Source organism: Taudactylus pleione, unplaced genomic scaffold, assembly GCF_031769625.1.
Source record: "Taudactylus pleione unplaced genomic scaffold, aTauple2 ptg000470l, whole genome shotgun sequence".
Taxonomy (NCBI): domain Eukaryota; kingdom Metazoa; phylum Chordata; class Amphibia; order Anura; family Myobatrachidae; genus Taudactylus; species Taudactylus pleione.
In genome coordinates, this window is record NW_028284872.1 from 944082 (window position 1) to 964260 (window position 20179).

At 50.0% G+C, this 20179-nt stretch overlaps 1 protein-coding gene across 2 annotated transcripts in view; it reads left to right on the forward strand.

Moving 5' to 3' along the window:
- LOC148504048 (DNA (cytosine-5)-methyltransferase 3A-like) overlaps nt 1-20179 on the forward strand; it is a 281101-nt gene that overhangs the window by 95815 nt on the left and 165107 nt on the right. For both annotated transcript variants that reach the window (XM_088448871.1, XM_088448872.1), the window contains exon 3: nt 10849-10956. In XM_088448871.1, the coding sequence (XP_088304997.1) occupies nt 10849-10956 (108 nt within the window). The remainder of the gene's footprint in view (nt 1-10848; nt 10957-20179) is intronic.

Sequence of the window (20179 nt, forward strand, 5' to 3'; positions counted from 1 at the left end):
TAGAGGGAGATGGGGGAAGTGTGTTACAGGAGAGCAGACATAGGGGGAGATGGGGGAAGTGTGTTACAGGAGAGCAGAGATAGAGGGAGATGGGGGAGGTGAGTTACAGGGGATAGGGGGAGATGGGGGAAGTGTGTTACAGGAGAGCAGAGATAGAGGGAGATGGAGGAAGTGTGTTACAGGAGAGCAGAGATTGGAGGAGATGGGGGAGGTGTGTTACAGGAGAGCAGAGATAGAGGGAGATGGGGGAAGTGTGTTACAGGAGATAGAGGCAGATGGAGAAGTGTGTTACAGGAGAGCAGAGATAGAGGGAGATGGGGAAGTGTGTTACAGGAGAGCAGAGATGAGGGGAGATGGGGGAAGTGTGTTACAGGAGAGCAGAGTTGGAGGGAGATTGGGGAAGTGTGTTACAGGAGAGCAGAGATAGAGGGAGATGGGGGAAGTGTGTTACAGGAGAGCAGAGATAGAGGGAGATGGGGGAAGTGTGTTACAGGAGAGCAGAGATAGGGGGAGATGGGGGAAGTGTGTTACAGGAGAGCAGAGATAGAGGGAGTTGGGGGAAGTGTGTTACAGGAGAGCAGAGAAAAGGGGAGATGGGGAAGTGTGTTACAGGAGAGCAGAGATAGAGGGAGATGGGGGTTGTGTGTTACAGGAGAGCAGAGATAGGGGTAGATGGGGGAAGTGTGTTACAGGAGAGCAGAGATAGGGGGAAATGGGGAAGTGTGTTACAGGAGTGCAGAGATAGAGGTTGATGGGGGAAGTGTGTTACAGGAGAGAAGAGATAGAGGGAGATGGGGGAAGTGTGTTACAGGAGAGCAGAGGTAGAGGGACATGGGGGAAGTGTGTTACAGGAGAGAAGAGATAGAGGGAGATGGGGGAAGTGTGTTACAGGAAATAGAGCGAGATGGGGGAAGTGTGTTACAGGAGAGCAGAGATAGAGGGAGATGGGGGAAGTGTGTTACAGGAGATAGGGGGAGATGGGGGAAGTGTGTTACAGGAGAGCAGAGATAGAGGGAGATGGGGGAAGTGTGTTACAGGAGAGCAGAGATAGAGGGAGATGGGGGAAGTGTGTTACAGGAGAGCAGAGATAGAGGGAGTTGGGGGAAGTGTGTTACAGGAGAGCAGAGAAAAGGGGAGATGGGGAAGTGTGTTACAGGAGAGCAGAGATAGAGGGAGATGGGGGTTGTGTGTTACAAGAGAGCAGAGATAGGGGTAGATGGGGGAAGTGTGTTACAGGAGAGCAGAGATAGGGGGAAATGGGGAAGTGTGTTACAGGAGTGCAGAGATAGAGGTTGATGGGGGAAGTGTGTTACAGGAGAGAAGAGATAGAGGGAGATGGGGGAAGTGTGTTACAGGAGATAGAGCGAGATGGGGGAAGTGTGTTACAGGAGAGCAGAGGTAGAGGGACATGGGGGAAGTGTGTTACAGGAGAGAAGAGATAGAGGGAGATGGGGGAAGTGTGTTACAGGAAATAGAGCGAGATGGGGGAAGTGTGTTACAGGAGAGCAGAGATAGAGGGAGATGGGGGAAGTGTGTTACAGGAGATAGGGGGAGATGGGGGAAGTGTGTTACAGGAGAGCAGAGATAGGGGGAGATGGGGGAAGTGTGTTACAGGAGAGCAGTTAAAGAGGGAGATAGGGGTAGTGTGTTACAGGAGATGGGGGAAGTGTGTGACAGGAGAGCAGAGATAGATGGAGATGGGGGAGGTGTGTTACAGGAGAGCAGAGATAGAGGGAGTTAGGGGAAGTGTGTTACTGGAGATAGAGGGAGATGGGGGAAGTGTGCTACAGGAGAGCAGAGATAGGGGGAGATGGGGGAAGTGTGTTACAGGAGAGCAGAGATAGGGGGAGATGGGGGAAGTGTGTTACAGGAGAGCAGAGATAGAGGGAGATGGGGGAAGTGTGTTACAGGAGATAGAGAGAGATGGGGGAAGTGTGTTACAGGAGAGCAGAGATAGAGGGAGATGGGGGAAGTGTGTTACAGGAGAGCAGATATAGAGGGAGATAGGGGAAGTGTGTTACAGGAGATAGAGGGAGATGGGGGAAGTGTGTTTCAGGAGAGCAGAGATAGGGGGAGATGGGGGAAGTGTGTTACAGGAGATAGAGGGAGATGGGGGAAGTGTTACAGGAGAGCAGAGATAGAGGGAGATGTGGGAAGTGTGTTACAGGAGAGCAGAGATAGGGGTAGATGGGGGAAGTGTGTTACAGGAGAGCAGAGATAGAGGGAGATGGGGGAAGTGTGTTACAGGAGAGCAGAGATAGAGGGAGATGGGGGAAGTGTGTTACAGGAGAGCAGAGATAGAGGGAGATGGGGGAAGTGTGTTACAGGAGAGCAGAGATAGAGGGAGATGGGGGAAGTGTGTTACAGGAGAGCAGAGATAGAGGGAGATGGGGGAAGTGTGTTACAGGAGAGCAGAGATAGAAGGGATATGGGGGAAGTGTGTTACAGGAGAGCAGAGATAGGAGGGAGATGGGGGAAGTGTGTTACAGGAGAGCAGAGATAGAGGGAGATGGGGGAAGTGTGTTACAGGAGAGCAGAGATAGAGGGAGATGGGGGAAGTGTGTTACAGGAGATAGAGGGAGATGGGGGAAGTGTATTACAGGAGATAGAGGGAGATGGGGGAAGTGTGTTACAGGAGAGCAGAGATAGGGGGAGATGGGGGAAGTGTGTTACAGTAGAGCAGAGATAGAGGGAGATGGGGGAAGCGTGTTATAGGAGAGCAGAGATAGAGGGAGATGGGGGAAGCGTGTTACAGGAGAGCAGAGATAGAGGGAGGTGGGGGAAGTGTGTTACAGGAGAGCAGAGATAGGGGGAGATGGTGAAGTGTGTTACAGGAGAGCAGAGATAGAGGGAGATGGGGGAAGTGTGTTACAGGAGAGCAGAGATAGGGGGAGATGGGGGAAGTGTGTTACAGGAGATAGAGGGAGATGGGGGAAGTGTGTTACAGGAGAGCAGAGATAGAGGGAGATGGGGGATGTGTGCTACATGAGAGCAGAGATAGGGGGAGATGGGGGAAGTATGTTACAGGAGAGCAGAGATAGAGGGAGATGGGGGAAGTGTGTTACAGGAGAGCAGAGATAGAGGGAGATGGGGGAAGTGTGTTACAGGAGAGCAGAGATAGGGGGAGATGGGGGAAGTGTGTTACAGGAGAGCAGAGATAGAGGGAGATGGGGGAAGTGTGTTACAGGAGAGCAGAGCTGGAGGGAGATGGGGGAAGTGTGTTACCGGAGAGCAGAGATAGAGGGAGATGGGGGAAGTGTGTTACCGGAGAGCAGAGATAGAAGGAGATGGGGGAAGTGTGTTACAGGAGAGCAGAGATAGGGGGAGATGGGGGAAGTGTGTTTCAGGAGAGCAGAGATAGAGGGAGATGGGGGAAGTGTGTTACAGGAGATAGAGGGAGATGGGGGAAGTGTGTTACAGGAGAGCAGAGATAGAGGGAGATGGGGGAAGTGTGTTACAGGAGAGCAGAGATAGGGGGAGATGGGGGAAGTGTGTTACAGGAGAGCAGAGATAGAGGGAGATGGGGGAAGTGTGTTACAGGAGAGCAGAGCTGGAGGGAGATGGGGGAAGTGTGTTACCGGAGAGCAGAGATAGAGGGAGGGAGATGGGGGAAGTGTGCTACAGGAGAGCAGAGTTTGCTGGGCGGGCAGGGGGTGTTCCTTTTGGAACGCTTGCCGTTTTGTGGGCGTCCCCACTGACATCATCAGTGATGTCAGTGGGGAGCTTAAGGTTGATGAGACTCTACCCTAGGGTCTCGTCGTAAGCCCCAATGGTCTTCAACTACGCAGACACAGGGCCTGGTAGGACTCAGCGCTGCATACACAGACGGAGGAGAGGTATGCCGGGGGACCCAGACCACGATGCCACCGATCAGCAGCTTCCAGCAGCGTTCACCATGCTTCCATAAAGATGGCCACCGAGGAGCAGAGAGGAGGCCGGCCTGGGGGAGGAGCGCTGCCACAGGGCCAATCAGCAGGTGTAGAGAGGTGCTGTGTGCAGCGGGGGAGGCGCCGGCTGTGTACAGGGAAGGCGCGCTCCCCTGGCATGCATTTAACCCCTGGGACGCTGCAGCGCTACCGCTCAGCTGCGGTCCGCTGTCCCAGGGGGGTAGTGGAAGCGCAGGTCCGAAACCTGGCTCCTCGCTGCAGCCAGTCCCCAGGGAGCCCCCTGCCTGGGGACTCCGGACCATGTTCCAGCGGGGACCCACCGCCGGACCCCGCTGCTTACCTGCTGTCCCCCTTAAATCCGGCCTTGGTCCCAAACATCTGGGGTCAACGCGAGCTGTGACCCCAGATGCCTACCAGCATCCCCGGATCAGTACCGGTGTTCTGGTACCGGCGGGGGTGTAGGGAAGACAACATGGACGTCAAGAATGACTGTCCATGCTGTACCTCCAGATGTGCAGCCACAGCTGCCTTGTAGAAACTTCAGGGGCTATCCTTAGTCCCCCTCTAAACAGGTGCATCCGACTCCGAGCCGGGCACCAACGAAACTGAGATGCCTTGGCTCGGGGGCTGGGTATAGGAGGGGGACCCTAGTGCATCCTGGGAGGCTGAAAACTTAACTCTATGGTGCCCGATGCCTGACGTCATCACCTATACCCCAAGGTATCCTGTGGATACCCTATGGACCCTGAAGTAGAAAAGTGTAATATGGAGAAACCACTAACCCTGTGACACTTAGGGATTATTGGTTCCTGTGGCCAGAGGCCGGCCCCACGTGTATAATGACGGCCGTGGCACTGAAGGGGTTAACTCCCGTGCTGCAGCGCCGTTTTTAAAATGACATAAAGCACCAGGCGCCCATTGTAAATGTGTACTCTGCGCTAGGCGCTGAGTGTTAATAAGTGTGGTTTTACTGTTTTATATGCCGTGGCCTGGACCCACTGCACTGGGAGAGTGTGGGTAGAGTGTGTCTGCACTGGGAGAGTGTGGGTAGAGTGTGTCTGCACTGGGGGAGTGTAGGTAGAGTGTGTCTGCACTGGGGGAGTGTGGGTAGAGTGTGTCTGCACTGGGGGAGTGTGGGTAGAGTGTTTGTCTGCACTGGGGGAGTGTGGGTAGAGTGTGTCTGCACTGGGGAGTGTGGGTAGAGTGTGTCTGCACTGGGGAGTGTGGGTAGAGTGTGTCTGCACTGGGGGAGTGTAGGTAGAGTGTGTCTGCACTGGAGGAGTGTAGGTAGACTGTGTCTGCACTGGGGGAGTGTGTCTGCACTGGGGAGTGTGTCTGCACTGGAGGAGTGTAGGTAGAGGGTGTTTGCACTGGGGGAGTGTAGGTAGAGTGTGTCTGCACTGGGGGAGTGTAGGTAGAGTGTGTCTGCCCTGGAGGAGTGTAGGTAGAGGGTGTCTGCCCTGGGGGAGTGTAGGTAGAGTGTGGCTGCACTGGGGGAGTGTAGGTAGAGTGTGTCTGCACTGGGGGAGTGTGGGTAGAGTGTGGCTGCACTGGGGGAGTGTAGGTAGAGTGTGGCTGCACTGGGGGAGTGTAGGTAGAGTGTGGCTGCACTGGGGGAGTGTAGGTAGAGTGTGGCTGCACTGGGGGAGTGTGGGTAGAGTGTGTCTGCACTGGGGGAGTGTGGGTAGAGTGTGTCTGCACTGGGGGAGTGTAGGTAGAGTGTGTCTGCACTGGGGGAGTGTAGGTAGAGTGTGTCTGCACTGGGGGAGTGTAGGTAGAGTGTATCTGCACTGGGGGAGTGTAGGTAGAGTGTGTCTGCACATGGTTTATAGTAAACTGCATTAATATACACATATTGCGGTAGAGCACTGCATTGCATTGGTGTATAAAGCAGATTAGTATAATCTATGACATGTTTGAATATATTTTTGTATGTAATATGGGTTTAAATTAGGGATGTGCAGGCTCGGATAGGTTCGAGTTTGCACGTGGAGTTCGGATTTTTCCCTCCAAAAAAACGGAACTCAGAACGAGGCAAAACGTCATCTTACATGGACGAACATCATCATTCCTGGACAAAAGACCAGGAATGATGATGTTCGTCCATGTAAGATGACGTTTTGCCTCGTTCTGAGTTCCGTTTTTTTGGAGGGAAAAATCCGAACTCCACGTGCAAACTCGAACCTATCCGAGCCTGCACATCCCTAGTTTAAATGCACTTTTTGTATATGACATGACCAGCCTCTGTGGCTGCAGGAAACTAGATGCTGATTGTCATTTCCTAGCAGGAGGTCTGATGAATGGAAAGACCTGGATGGAAGGTTGCTGTGTGAAGGTGTGAATAGTGTCATATGGCCAAACCCTTCGGTTACAGCACTTGAAACGCGGGCTAGGACGGCTCCGCTGTGTCTCTGGCTACAATACTAAGCAAATTTGGGAAAGACAATTTGTGTGTAAGAAGCGATTGGATTGAGCTTCCTAAGAAATGGAGGTGTTACAGACAGGGAAAGCCCTACTGTGCAGAGCCTGGTCCATTGCGAGGGATCAGGAGGAATCAGCCGACACCAATCAGGGGGTGTGGCCGCAGCTAATCAGCGCATACGCAGCAGAAGCGGTTCCAGGTGCCGAGGTAGGAGCCTGGGTGTTCGTAAGCGGGTCCGAGTGCCGATAGGAGCTCAGTGGTGGCAGCATGGTTATACGCCCACGGTGCAGTGGGCGGCGTCAGTGAAAGGCGGTCACTGACTGTAAGCGGGAATCCGTGATACCCCGAGTTTCAGTGTGGATCGAAACCCCAACCTGTAATCGGGAGTCGGCAAGAGGCCATCTGGTCACAGTCCCTTATAAACACTGCAGTACGTTGGTCCACGCTGGGGTCCTTATAGCTGATCCATTGTAAAGTCTTTGAATTGGCTGGGTGACTGTCGCTCCTGTATCCTTTATTATAAAGGTGGTTATCAGTACTTCTATAGTGCCATCTGTAGGGTCTATTGCTGATAGATTAGAACGTCCTTACCTTAGTTTTCTTATTCCTGCTCCACTAGAGAGATGTTGTATTCATTAAATATATTTCTTTTCTCCTTTCCGCTACAAATATTGGATAAGCTGCAATATGCACAGATACTGTCCTTTCTTTAGTATCCACCAGAGCTCAGACACTAACAGTATCTCTCTCACCAGCAGTAATGCAGTACTTTGTATAGTTAGAGGGTTTCAATGGTAGCATTATAGTCTCTGGGCAGCTTAGTGCGAAGGCTTATATAATGTCTGTGTAAATGCCACTGCAAATCCCAGTATAGTAGTGTAGTGCCTGTCCTAATCACCTGCTCAATCTCCTCCTTTCAGCCCTCTTATAAATAAGTGACTCTGGGCCTGACTCAGATCCGGACGTTCTGACAGAGCGCTCGCTCTGAATCAAGGCCGGCCTTCTTTTTTTTTTAGAGCGGCCTCCTGGCTGCTCGCATAGCTGTGGGTGACCACCCACTGCTATAGCGAGCGGTCAGGAAGATGGTCAAGACCATCACGCTTGCGACGAGACCCTTGTAAGTAGGGTCTCGTTGCCGCAAGCCCCAGAGAGATTTCGGCTCTCACAGAGATGCCGGGCGCCTGTCTCCCGGCGTCGGGGAAATGACAGGCGTCTAGATATAGAAGCCCGGCATTTCACCCTCGCCAGGATATGACAGTCGGGATACCAGCAGCCGGCTTCCCGATTGTATACCGTTGTGCAGCTAGATAATTGTGTGAAGGCTCGTCAAACTACTAGCGCCCATCCACTAGCAGACATGAAAACGACTGCACGATTACGACATTGTAATCGTGCAGCCGCTTGTCAGTCTGTGATGAGCCTGCACTGAAAAGCAGTCGTCCAGTGCAGGCTCATCCATCATCTGCAAACATGCTCATACCTGATGTAATCGTCAGATTGACCAGCATGTTCGCAAGATGACAGATGTCTAAACAACCAGCGAGCGCGCGCATCACTGGTCGTTTTAGACATTTTTGCAAACGATTTGCAAATGATTGAACGATATAACGATCGTTATCGTTCAATCGCACAACTTAATCGTCTAGTGGATGGGCACCTTAACACTGTTCAGCGCCACTGTCTCCAATTCATATCCTGCCTTCTAGTTCTGACCAATCAGCGCATGCTGATGCTTACTGCCAGCTGCCCGCTGATGCTCACTCCCCAGGGATAGCTTCTAGAAGCCACTGCCGCTATCTTCTTCCCTGGGAGATGCTGACCGCTTGTCTGCCTGCTGCTGCTGACAGCTGTTATATACCTCTCTTCAACCGGCCCCTCTTTTCCTGACAGGAACCAAATCACTCCTAGCCATATCACTCCGCCCCTTCTTCTACAGTGCATGTGTATCCCATACACTGGGGCATACTTTTACCTCAGAGAAAGAGTACCACATACACTGTCATATAAATACATGAAACATTTATGCTTTTGGTCATAAATTGTGTATACATATCCTTTACTAAAGGCTATTTCTTAAAGAATAAATAAATTAGGCATGTTTTACCTCAATATATAACAATACATATATGTCATATATAAAATTTGTCAACCCATGTACACATATTACCTAAGAATATGTGTTTATTAAAACTGTATTTCTTTTAACCCTTAACCAGGGTTACCCTCAGGTGCTTAGTGCATATGGGGATTGCATTAAAACTGCTTTCATGGGTTTTACCGCATTTTCCCCTTTAGTACATCCCGCCCTATGTGTCTTTTTTTTCTTTTTGTAGTGAATCTCTGTTCTGTGGTTAGTTTATGATAAATACATTTGTAGTAGATGCAATCATTGACAAGTGCCTGTAGCGGCGTTCCCTGTACAGGGGATGCTGGGAGATTGTCAGGGTTACGCTTCTGGCAGATCCAGTCTAGCAGTTTATGGATATACACTATATTTACCTGCACCAATGTAATTACAGAGCAGACCTAGTAAATGTGTCACCTGGGGCGAGCGCAGACAGGCTCCGCACGCAGCAACAAAACACGAATTGGGTGCTGCCAGCTCCAGGCCATTCCTTTACTGTAAGCGTTTGGTGACAACGCAGTTCACGTGCCGCTGGTGTTAGACGCTTGTTGTCACTTACTCATTAGGCAAAGTGTAGAACATATACATATATATATATATATATATATATATATAAATCATACACACTCAGCACTCCCCATTATATTCCAAACTGTACTTTTAATTCCAGGGAATGTTAGTTCCAAAGTATAGCAATAGTTTGTCAAACTGACCAACCCTGTCAAAGTCTGCCCATACTGGTCACTCCCTACACTGACAGTCTGCCCATACTGGTCACTCCCTACACTGACAGTCTGCCCATACTGGTCACTCCCTACACTGACAGTCTGCCCATACTGGTCACTCCCTACACTGACAGTCTGCCCATTCTGGTCACTCCCTACACTGACAGTCTGCCCATACTGGTCACTCCCTACACTGACAGTCTGCCCATACTGGTCACTCCCTACACTGACAGTCTGCCCATACTGGTCACTCCCTACACTGACAGTCTGCCCATACTGGTCACTCCCTACACTGACAGTCTGCCCATACTGGTCACTCCCTACACTGACAGTCTGCCCATACTGGTCACTCCCTACACTGACAGTCTGCCCATACTGGTCACTCCCTACACTGACAGTCTGCCCATTCTGGTCACTCCCTACACTGACAGTCTGCCCATACTGGTCACTCCCTACACTGACAGTCTGCCCATACTGGTCACTCCCTACACTGACAGTCTGCCCATACTGGTCACTCCCTACACTGACAGTCTGCCCATACTGGTCACTCCCTACACTGACAGTCTGCCCATACTGGTCACTCCCTACACTGACAGTCTGCCCATACTGGTCACTCCCTACACTGACAGTCTGCCCATACTGGTCACTCCCTACACTGACAGTCTGCCCATACTGGTCACTCCCTACACTGACAGTCTGCCCATACTGGTCACTCCCTACACTGACAGTCTGCCCATTCTGGTCACTCCCTACACTGACAGTCTGCCCATACTGGTCACTCCCTACACTGACAGTCTGCCCATACTGGTCACTCCCTACACTGACAGTCTGCCCATTCTGGTCACTCCCTACACTGACAGTCTGCCCATACTGGTCACTCCCTACACTGACAGTCTGCCCATACTGGTCACTCCCTACACTGACAGTCTGCCCATACTGGTCACTCCCTACACTGACAGTCTTCCCATACTGGTCACTCCCTACACTGACAGTCTTCCCATACTGGTCACTCCCTACACTGACAGTCTTCCCATACTGGTCACTCCCTACACTGACAGTCTGCCCATACTGGTCACTCCCTACACTGACAGTCTGCCCATACTGGTCACTCCCTACACTGACAGTCTTCCCATACTGGTCACTCCCTACACTGACTTCCAAAAATATGAGAATTTGGCTCTAGGTACCACATAGATTTTAAATACACATTATGCTTTTCTAATGGGTTTAAGTACTGGCTTACCGACGCCGAAATCCCGACATGACTCGGGATGCCGATGTCGGGATCCCAGCAGACGGCATCCTGATCAGAAGGACACCGCGGAAAGGTATCAGCCGCAGGGGGGGCACTTAGGTTAAGGCGCCCCGAGGAGTGTTAGCTTTGGGCTGCGGGAGGGGGGAGGTTAGGGTTAGGCTCCGGGAAGGGGGGTTAGGTTCAGGCACCACCTGGGAGGTTTAGGGTTAGGCACTAAGGGGGAGGGTTAGGTTTAGGCACTAAGGGAGGATTAGGGTGCAGGGTAGGGAGGATTAGTATTAGGGTACGTGGCAGCATACAGGGCAAAGTGTGGTGGTATATGTGGCAGCATACAGGGTAAAGTGTGACAGTGTACGTGGCAGCATACAGGGCAAAGCGTGGCAGGGTACGTGGCAATATAAGGACAGACCGTAACCTCTTCTGTTATTCCGCAGGGAAAAGACGACTCCAGGGATCAGAAGAGTAATAGAGACGAGAAGCAGGATGTCGCTGCATCCGTGAAGAAAGTTGGGCGTCCAGGCAGGAGACGCAGAGTTGACACGGTGAGTAGCGGGTGACTGATACCCACCCAGTGGCTGTAACCTAATCTCACCCACCATGGCTGGTATGTTCATTGTAGGGCCTGGAAGGGGGTTTTCTGAGGAGTTCATTATCTTCTCTCCTGTGCTGTGTTGTTATACCGGGCTGCGCGACTTTGCCATAACCTGGCGGTAATCTGTGTCACCGTGTTCTGCGCTCTGTGGGCCTGATCCCGGGATGTACACTAACCCGATGGTTACTGCACATCTCCCATGTTTTAGGATCGGCGCATGTAAAGGACCCGCACTGCGCATATGCAGAACGGGTCCTGCAATCTCGTTCGCAGACCCCTCTCCCCAAGCTGCAGTATGATTGACATGCTGCGGCCTTTGGGGGGCGTGCCGCCATCGTTTTCCAGGAGGAAAACAAGGCCAGAGTCTGCGTCAGCGGAGGCAGAGATCCTGGCCTCGCAGTTGACTAGGATCTGGCCAGGCTGCGGTAAGCAACTGATGGTTGCGATGTTGATCCCATGCTGCGGTAAGCAGCCGATGGTTGCGATGTTGATCCCAGGCTGTGACCTCAGTCGCATCGCTGGGATCTCAGATGCAGCACGGAAACCAGCACCTCCTGCTGCGTTAGCAGTTTAGATGGATGGAATTTGCACAGCCGCTTGTGTGCGTCCCTGCAATTCCGTCCATCTCTGCATCAGGCGCTGTAACCTGACCGTATTCTGCGTTAGCGATTTATGCATAGTACGCGGTCTCGCCATCGGCACACAAACCATGTATAGAAAATGTGGATTTAAACTTAATTCACAGCAATCCGTCACATGAGTTCCGATGTAACACATAACTGTCTCCTTATTTAAGACCTCTCGGGAAATGCCAAAACACAGGAATGCAAAGGCAGCACCGGCCCCGGAGCAAATGGTTAATCAAATGCTTAATTAGCTGTATCCTTGTGACAGGACACTAATGCTGGGAACACACTGATAGATGTGTCGGACGTTCCATTGGATGGCCGATATATCTATAGTGCATCATTGGGTATGCACAGCGATATGTTCACAGACATATCGGATCGGTATATCTTTATCTGTTGAAAGCTATATTGGTCTTCTATTGGTGTGTACGGACGGCCCGCCCACCGCCCGAAAACTTGCTGCAGGGACCCCAGTGATTATTGACATTTTAACTGGGCGGGCAATTTAAATGCACTGACAGCGCAAACACACATCGGCATAACAATTGGTGAGTGTGTATGCCCTTACCAATCGTTAGATAGGTAGGCGGGTCGGCCAAACCCATTGACCTAGTGTGTACCGAGCATTAGCCAGTCAGTACACTCTCCCACTTTTCCAGGTATCACAAAGACTCTGTCAAATAATACTAACACCTAACATGCACATTCAATGCAGCTTGCGGTGACTTAATCCCTTTGAAGAGTAGGGGTATTGGTGCCACTCTAGAGAATGTTGAGAAGAGTAGGGTGTTGGGGCCTCTCTAGAGAATGTTGAGAAGAGTTGGGGGTTTTTTAGGCCTCTCTAGAGAATGTTGAGAAGAGTAGGGGTGTTGGGGCCTCTCTAGAGAATGTTGAGAAGAGTAGGGGGAGTTGGGGCCTCTCTAGAGAATTTTGAGAAGAGTTGGGGGTGTTGGGGCCTCTAGAGAATGTTGAGTACGGTGTTAGGGCCTCTCTAGAGAATGTTGAGAAGAGTAGGGGGTTTTTTAGGCCTCTCTAGAGAATGTTGAGAAGAGTAGGGGTGTTGGGGCCTCTCTAGAGAATGTTGAGAAGAGAAGGGGGAGTTGGGGCCTCTCTAGAGAATGTTGAGTAGGGTGTTAGGGCCTCTCTAGAGAATGTTGAGAAGAGTTGGGGGTTTTGGGGCCTCTCTAGAGAATGTTGAGAAGAGTAGGGGTGTTAGGGCCTCTCTAGAGAATGTTGAGAAGAGTAGGGGGTGTTGGGGCCTCTCTAGAGAATGTTAAGAAGAGTAGGGGGTGTTGGGACCTCTCTAGAGACTGTTAAGAAGAGTTGGGGGTGTTGGGGCCTCTCTAGAGAATGTTGAGAAGAGTAGGGGGTGTTGGGGCCTCTCTAGAGAATGTTAAGAAGAGTTGGGGGTGTTGGGGCCTCTCTAGAGAATGTTGAGAAGAGTTGGGGGTGTTGGGGCCTCTAGAGAATGTTGAGTACGGTGTTAGGGCCTCTCTAGAGAATGTTGAGAAGAGTAGGGGTTTTTTTGTTGGGCCCTTTCTAGAGAATGTTAAGAAGAGTTGGGGGTGTTGGGGCCTCTCTAGAGAATGTTGAGAAGAGTTGGGGGTGTTGGGGCTTCTCTAGAGAATGTTGAGAAGAGTAGGGGGTGTTGGGCCCTCTGTAGAGAATGTTGAAAAGAGTAGGGGTGTTGTGGCCTCTCTAGAGAATGTTGAGAAGAGTTGGGGGTGTTGGGGCCTCTCTAGAGAATGTTGAGAAGAGTTGGGGGTGTTGGGGCTTCTCTAGAGAATGTTGAGAAGAGTAGGGGTGTTGGGGCCTTTCTAGAGAATGTTGAGAAGAGTTGGGGGTGTTGGGGCCACTCTAGAGAATGTTGAGTAGGGTGTTAGGGCCTCTCTGGAGAATGTTGAGAAGAGTAGGGGGTGTTGGTGCCTCTCTAGAGAATGTTGAGAAGAGTTGGGGGTGTTGGTGCCTCTCTAGAAATTGTTGAGAAGAGTAGGGGGTGTTGGTGCCTCTAGAGAATGTTGAGAAGAGTAGGGGTGTTGGGGCCTTTCTAGAGAATGTTGAGAAGAGTTGGGGGTGTTGGGGCCTCTCTAGAGAATGTTGAGTAGGGTGTTAGGGCCTCTCTGGAGAATGTTGAGAAGAGTAGGGGGTGTTGGTGCCTCTCTAGAGAATGTTGAGAAGAGTTGGGGGTGTTGGTGCCTCTCTAGAAATTGTTGAGAAGAGTAGGGGGTGTTGGTGCCTCTCTAGAGAATGTTGAGAAGAGTTGGGGGTGTTGGGGCCTCTCTAGAGAATGTTGAGAAGTGGGGGTTGTTGGGGCCTCTCTAGAGAATGTTGACAAGAGTAGGGGTGTTGGGACCTCTCTAGAGAATGTTGAGAAGAGTTGGGGGTGTTGGGGCCTCTCTAGAGAATGTTGAGAAGAGTTGGGGGTGTTGGGGCCTCTCTAGAGAATGCTGAATAGCGTTTCGGCCACTCCTTGGCATCTCAGATTGGTTTTTACAATTTTAAGTTTGGAAAACGACGCTTCTCACTGGCAGCTGTGACCGGAATGGTCAAAAATGACATGAAATCTGCACCAGCTTCAGGAAAACTTGATGACAGAAAGTGATTTTGTATTGTAAGACGACCAGCGAGTCCACTGATTGTCATCAACTGATCGCATCCCTTCCTCACTCAGCCCAGCATATGGCGGCCGGCCAATCACCTGTCTCTGTGCTCACCATGTGTCCCCATGCGTTCTCAGCGGCGGTGATGCGCACTGTTGCATTCCGGCCGCTCATAACAGCAGCAGGTGTTTTGTGAGCGTCGGTGAGTTTGGGGACCAGCGACTCCGGATCACTACTGCACCGCCCCAAGCGTCTTATACCATTCTACAAAATCAGGCAATTGTTTCTATGTACAGATTTGCTAGTCTGGGGGTTCAGTTAGAGGTCAACACCCAAAGCGTGGTCACCAAAATTGTGGTCGCGTGCTCTTTCTATATGCATTGTGCTAGTGACGTGCGGTGAGGTAAATGGCTGGGGAGGCACTGGCAGTGACGTGCGGTGAGGTAAATGGCTGGGGAGGCACTGGCAGTGACGTGCGGTGAGGTAAATGGCTGGGGAGGCAGTGACGTGCGGTGAGGTAAATGGCTGGGGAGGCACTGGCAGTGATGTGCGGTGAGGTAAATGGCTGGGGAGGCACTGGCAGTGATGTGCGGTGAGGTAAATGGCTGGGGAGGCACTGACAGTGACGTGCGGTGATCTAAATGGCTGGGGAGGCACTGGCAGTAACGTGCGGTGAGGTAAATGGCTGGAGAGGCACTGGCAGTGATGTGCGGTGAGGTAAATGGCTGGGGAGGCACTGACAGTGACGTGCGGTGAGGTAAATGGCTGGGGAGGCACTGGCAGTGATGTGCGGTGAGGTAAATGGCTGGGGAGGCACTGGCAGTGATGTGCGGTGAGGTAAATGGCTGGGGAGGCACTGACAGTGACGTGCGGTGAGGTAAATGGCTGGGGAGGCACTGGCAGTGATGTGCGGTGAGGTAAATGGCTGGGGAGGCACTGACAGTGACGTGCGGTGATCTAAATGGCTGGGGAGGCACTGGCAGTAACGTGCGGTGAGGTAAATGGCTGGAGAGGCACTGGCAGTGATGTGCGGTGAGGTAAATGGCTGGGGAGGCACTGACAGTGACGTGCGGTGAGGTAAATGGCTGGGGAGGCACTGGCAGTGATGTGCGGTGAGGTAAATGGCTGGGGAGGCACTGACAGTGACGTGCGGTGATCTAAATGGCTGGGGAGGCACTGGCAGTAACGTGCGGTGAGGTAAATGGCTGGAGAGGCACTGGCAGTGATGTGCGGTGAGGTAAATGGCTGGGGAGGCACTGACAGTGACGTGCGGTGAGGTAAATGGCTGGGGAGGCACTGGCAGTGATGTGCGGTGAGGTAAATGGCTGGGGAGGCACTGACAGTGACGTGCGGTGATCTAAATGGCTGGGGAGGCACTGGCAGTAACGTGCGGTGAGGTAAATGGCTGGAGAGGCACTGGCAGTGACGTGCGGTGACGTAAATGGCTGGGGAGGCACTGGCTAGAGTTACAGATACATATATGAACCTGAGGGTACATGTGGGCATTATACACAGGGGCAGCAGTATATGGTGCAGGAAATTTTGTCTGTTTTGATCAGGGATGTGCGGAAAAGCTAGAGAGGGGAGGCAGTGCCTCACCTGACATACACTTTCTACTGCAGAGTTTTTGACTATAAGGGATAAATTTACAAAAGTGAGAGTTTTTAGAAGAGAGTTTTAAAAGTGATGTTGCCCATAGCAACAAATCAGATTCTACTTAACATTTAACTAGCACCTCCTAGAAGACAATAGCTAGAATCTGATTGGTTGCTATGGGCAACATCACTTTTAAAACGCTCTTCTAAAAACTCTCACTTTAGTAAATTTACCCCTAAAACTATAAATAACACTTATATTTATAATATATTTTTTACATTTTTCTTATCATTTTTATAGTGAAAACTCTGGAGTATACCCAAGTATGACAGGAGAGGCTCTGCCTCACCTCACCGCACATCACTGCATTGAGCATTGTCAAATTTGTTCAGAACACACTGATTAAATAATGTTTTACTTGTTTTGTATCATTTTCATAATAGTTGTATCATCTTATAAAAGTGATATAATTCATATTAATTTCTTCACGGTTATACATAAGTACATTAATAATGAAACAATGTATCCCGGTAAGCCAGGCTCACAGACCTCACCGGCTCCCAGCGGAAGAGGCTTCCTACCCCAGTGCTAGTTTGTCTGTGACTCAGTGAAATTTAATATTCAGTCTTATGAAAAATTTAAGTCATGATTTATTCACAGACTATTAATTTGTTGGCTGGCCTTTACCTGGTGTTAACTTTTGTCCTTTTGTTTTACTTATTCATTTGTGCCCTGTTACCTGGTGTTACCTATACTGTATCTGTCCTGTCATCTGGTGTTACCTGTATCCTTCGGTGTTACCTATACTGTGTCTGTGTCCTGTCACCTGGTGTTACCTATACATCTGTGCCCTACCTGGTGTTATCTGTATCCTCTGCTGTTACCGATACATCTGTTCCCTATCACCTGGTGTTACCTGTATCCTCTGCTGTTACCTATACATCTGTTCCCTGCTACCTGGTGTTACCTGCATCCTCTGCTGTTACCTATACATCTGTGCCTTGTCACCTCGTGTTACCTGTATCCTCTGCTATTACCTATACATCTGTGCCCTGTTACCTGGTGTTACCTGTATCCTATGCTGTTACCTATACATCTGTTCCCTATCACCTGGTGTTACCTGTATCCTCCGGTGTTACCTATACTGTGTCTGTGTCCTGTCACCTGGTGTTATCTATACATCTGTGCCCTGTTACCTGGTGTTACCTGTATCCTCTGCTGTTACCTGGTGTTACCTGCATCCTCTGCTGTTGCCTATACATCTGTGCCCTGTTACCTGGTGTTACCTGTATCCTCTGCTGTTACCTATACATCTGTTCCCTGTTACCTGGTGTTACCTGTATCCTCTGCTGTGACCTATACATCTGTGCCCTATTACCTGGTGTTACCTGTATCCTCTGCTGTTACCGATACATCTGTGTCCTGTTACCTGGTGTTACCTGTATCCTCTGCTGTTACCGATACATCTGTGTCCTGTTACCTGGTGTTACCTGTATCCTCCAGTGTTAACTATACTGTGGAAGATTTAAATCCAAAGCGCTTCTAAAAGAATAGTCTGGAAACCTGTCAGATCCCAAGATTAACAGCAGCAGATCTAATTAAACCTCCTGTGAAGGGTTAAAGTAACCAGAACAAATATACTATAGATGATCTGCACTAAAACTCAGATAGGAGATGACTAAACCACTATAGCTAGACAAGAATAAATAATATAGACATGACTGACATAATCACATTATATTTAATAGAAAATACATATAATAAAGGGTATGTGTATAATATCACTGGAAATGTAAAGCAATAAGTTTGTGCGTAACTGATCATATTGGTGACACCATGCTGCACTGCAGGGGGGGGGAGGGCAGGTGTAACGTGCAGAGAGATTTAGATTTGGGAGGGAGGTGTCCAAACTGACATGTAAAGTGCAGAGTAATAATAAAGCTGTGCAGTATTTGTGAGCTACATGTAAAAGCAGCCAGTATTTACCCTGCATGCAAAATAGCATATGTATTTACACCCCTTACATTGCAACATGGTATGTCCAGGTACACAGTTACTGTAAGTGCTAATTATCACTCTATTCCCAGAGCTGAATCAGGGCCTTTGTTCCGTATAGTTCTCTGTGGAAATATAAGGAATGTGTTATAAAGTGACTGTTGTATCAGTGAGATGTTTCCATTCCTATATTACATCTGTCAGTTATCTGTGTGTGATAGATGGAAGGTTACAGGTGGTATCAGGACACCCGCTGCCCTCTCTGATGGGTTACAGGTGGTATCAGGACACCCGCTGCTCTCTCTGATGGGTTACAGGTGGTATCAGGACACCCGCTGCCCTCTCTGATGGGTTACAGGTGGTATCAGGACACCCGCTGCTCTCTCTGATGGGTTACAGGTGGTATCAGGACACCCGCTGCCCTCTCTGATGGGTTACAGGTGGTATCAGGACACCCGCTGCTCTCTCTGATGGGTTACAGGTGGTATCAGGACACCCGCTGCTCTCTCTGATGGGTTACAGGTGGTATCAGGACACCCGCTGCTCTCTCTGATGGGTTACAGGTGGTATCAGGACACCCGCTACTCTCTCTGATGGGTTACAGGTGGTATCAGGACACCCGCTGCTCTCTCTGATGGGTTACAGGTGGTATCAGGACACCCGCTGCTCTCTCTGATGGGTTACAGGTGGTATCAGGACACCCGCTGCCCTCTCTGATGGGTTACAGGTGTCATCTGACCTAGACTGAGGGTCATTAACATGCACCGCTCAGTCACATGAGGACACAGCTAACATTATCTCAGCGTCAGGAAATGGATCCAGCGCTGACTTCCTTCCCCCTGGCTGCCTCCTTCCTTTCTCCTCCGTATGTAATGCCGAACATACACTACACACAACTGTCATGTCACCTGTCCTATTACACTTCTATTACACTATATACAGACATAGGACACTACACACAGCCGACCGACAACTGTCCTGTCACCTGTCCTAATACACTTGTATTACACTCTATACAGACATAGGACACTACACACAGCCAACCGACAACTGTCATGTCATCTGTCCTAATACACTTCTATTACACTGTATACACCTATAGGACACTACACACAGCCGACCGACAACTGTCATGTCACCTGTCCTAATACACTTCTATTACACTCTATACAGACATAGGATACTACACACAGCCGACCTACAGCTGTCATGTCACCTATCCTAATACACTTCTATTACACTCTATACAGACATAGGACACTACACACAGCCGACCTACAACTGTCATGTCACCTGTCCTAATACACTTCTATTACACTGTATACAGACATAGGACACTACACACAGCCCACCGACAACTGTCATGTCACCTGTCCTAATACACTTCTATTACACTGTATACACCCATAGGACACTACACACAGCCGACCGACAACTGTCATGTCACTTGTACTAATACACTTCTATTACACTGTATACACCTATAGGACACTACACACAGCCGACCGACAACTGTCATGTCACCTGTCCTTATACACTTCTATTACACTGTATACACCTATAGGACACTACACACAGCCGACCGACAACTGTCATGTCACCTGTCCTTATACACTTCTATTACACTGTATACACCCATAGGACACTACACACAGCCGACCGACAACTGTCATGTCACTTGTACTAATACACTTCTATTACACTCTATACAGACATAGGACACTACACACAGCCGACCGACAACTGTCATGTCACCTGTCCTAATACACTTCTATTACACTGTATACAGACATAGGACACTACACACAGCCCACCGACAACTGTCATGTCACCTGTCCCAATACACTTCTATTACACCCTATACACCCATAGGACACTACACACAGCCGACCGACAACTGTCATGTCACTTGTACTAATACACTTCTATTACACTGTATACACCTATAGGACACAACACACAGCCCACCGACAACTGTCATGTCACCTGTCCTTATACACTTCTATTACACTGTATACACCCATAGGACACTACACACAGCCGACCGACAACTGTCATGTCACTTGTACTAATACACTTCTATTGCACTCTATACAGACATAGGACACTACACACAGCCGACCGACAACTGTCATGTCACCTCTCCTAATACACTTCTATTACACTGTATACACCTATAGGACACTACACACAGCCGACCGACAACTGTCATGTCACCTGTCCTTATACACTTCTATAGCACTCTATACAGACATAGGACACTACACACAGCCGACCGACAACTGTCATGTCACCTCTCCTAATACACTTCTATTACACTGTATACACCCATAGGACACTACACACAGCCGAC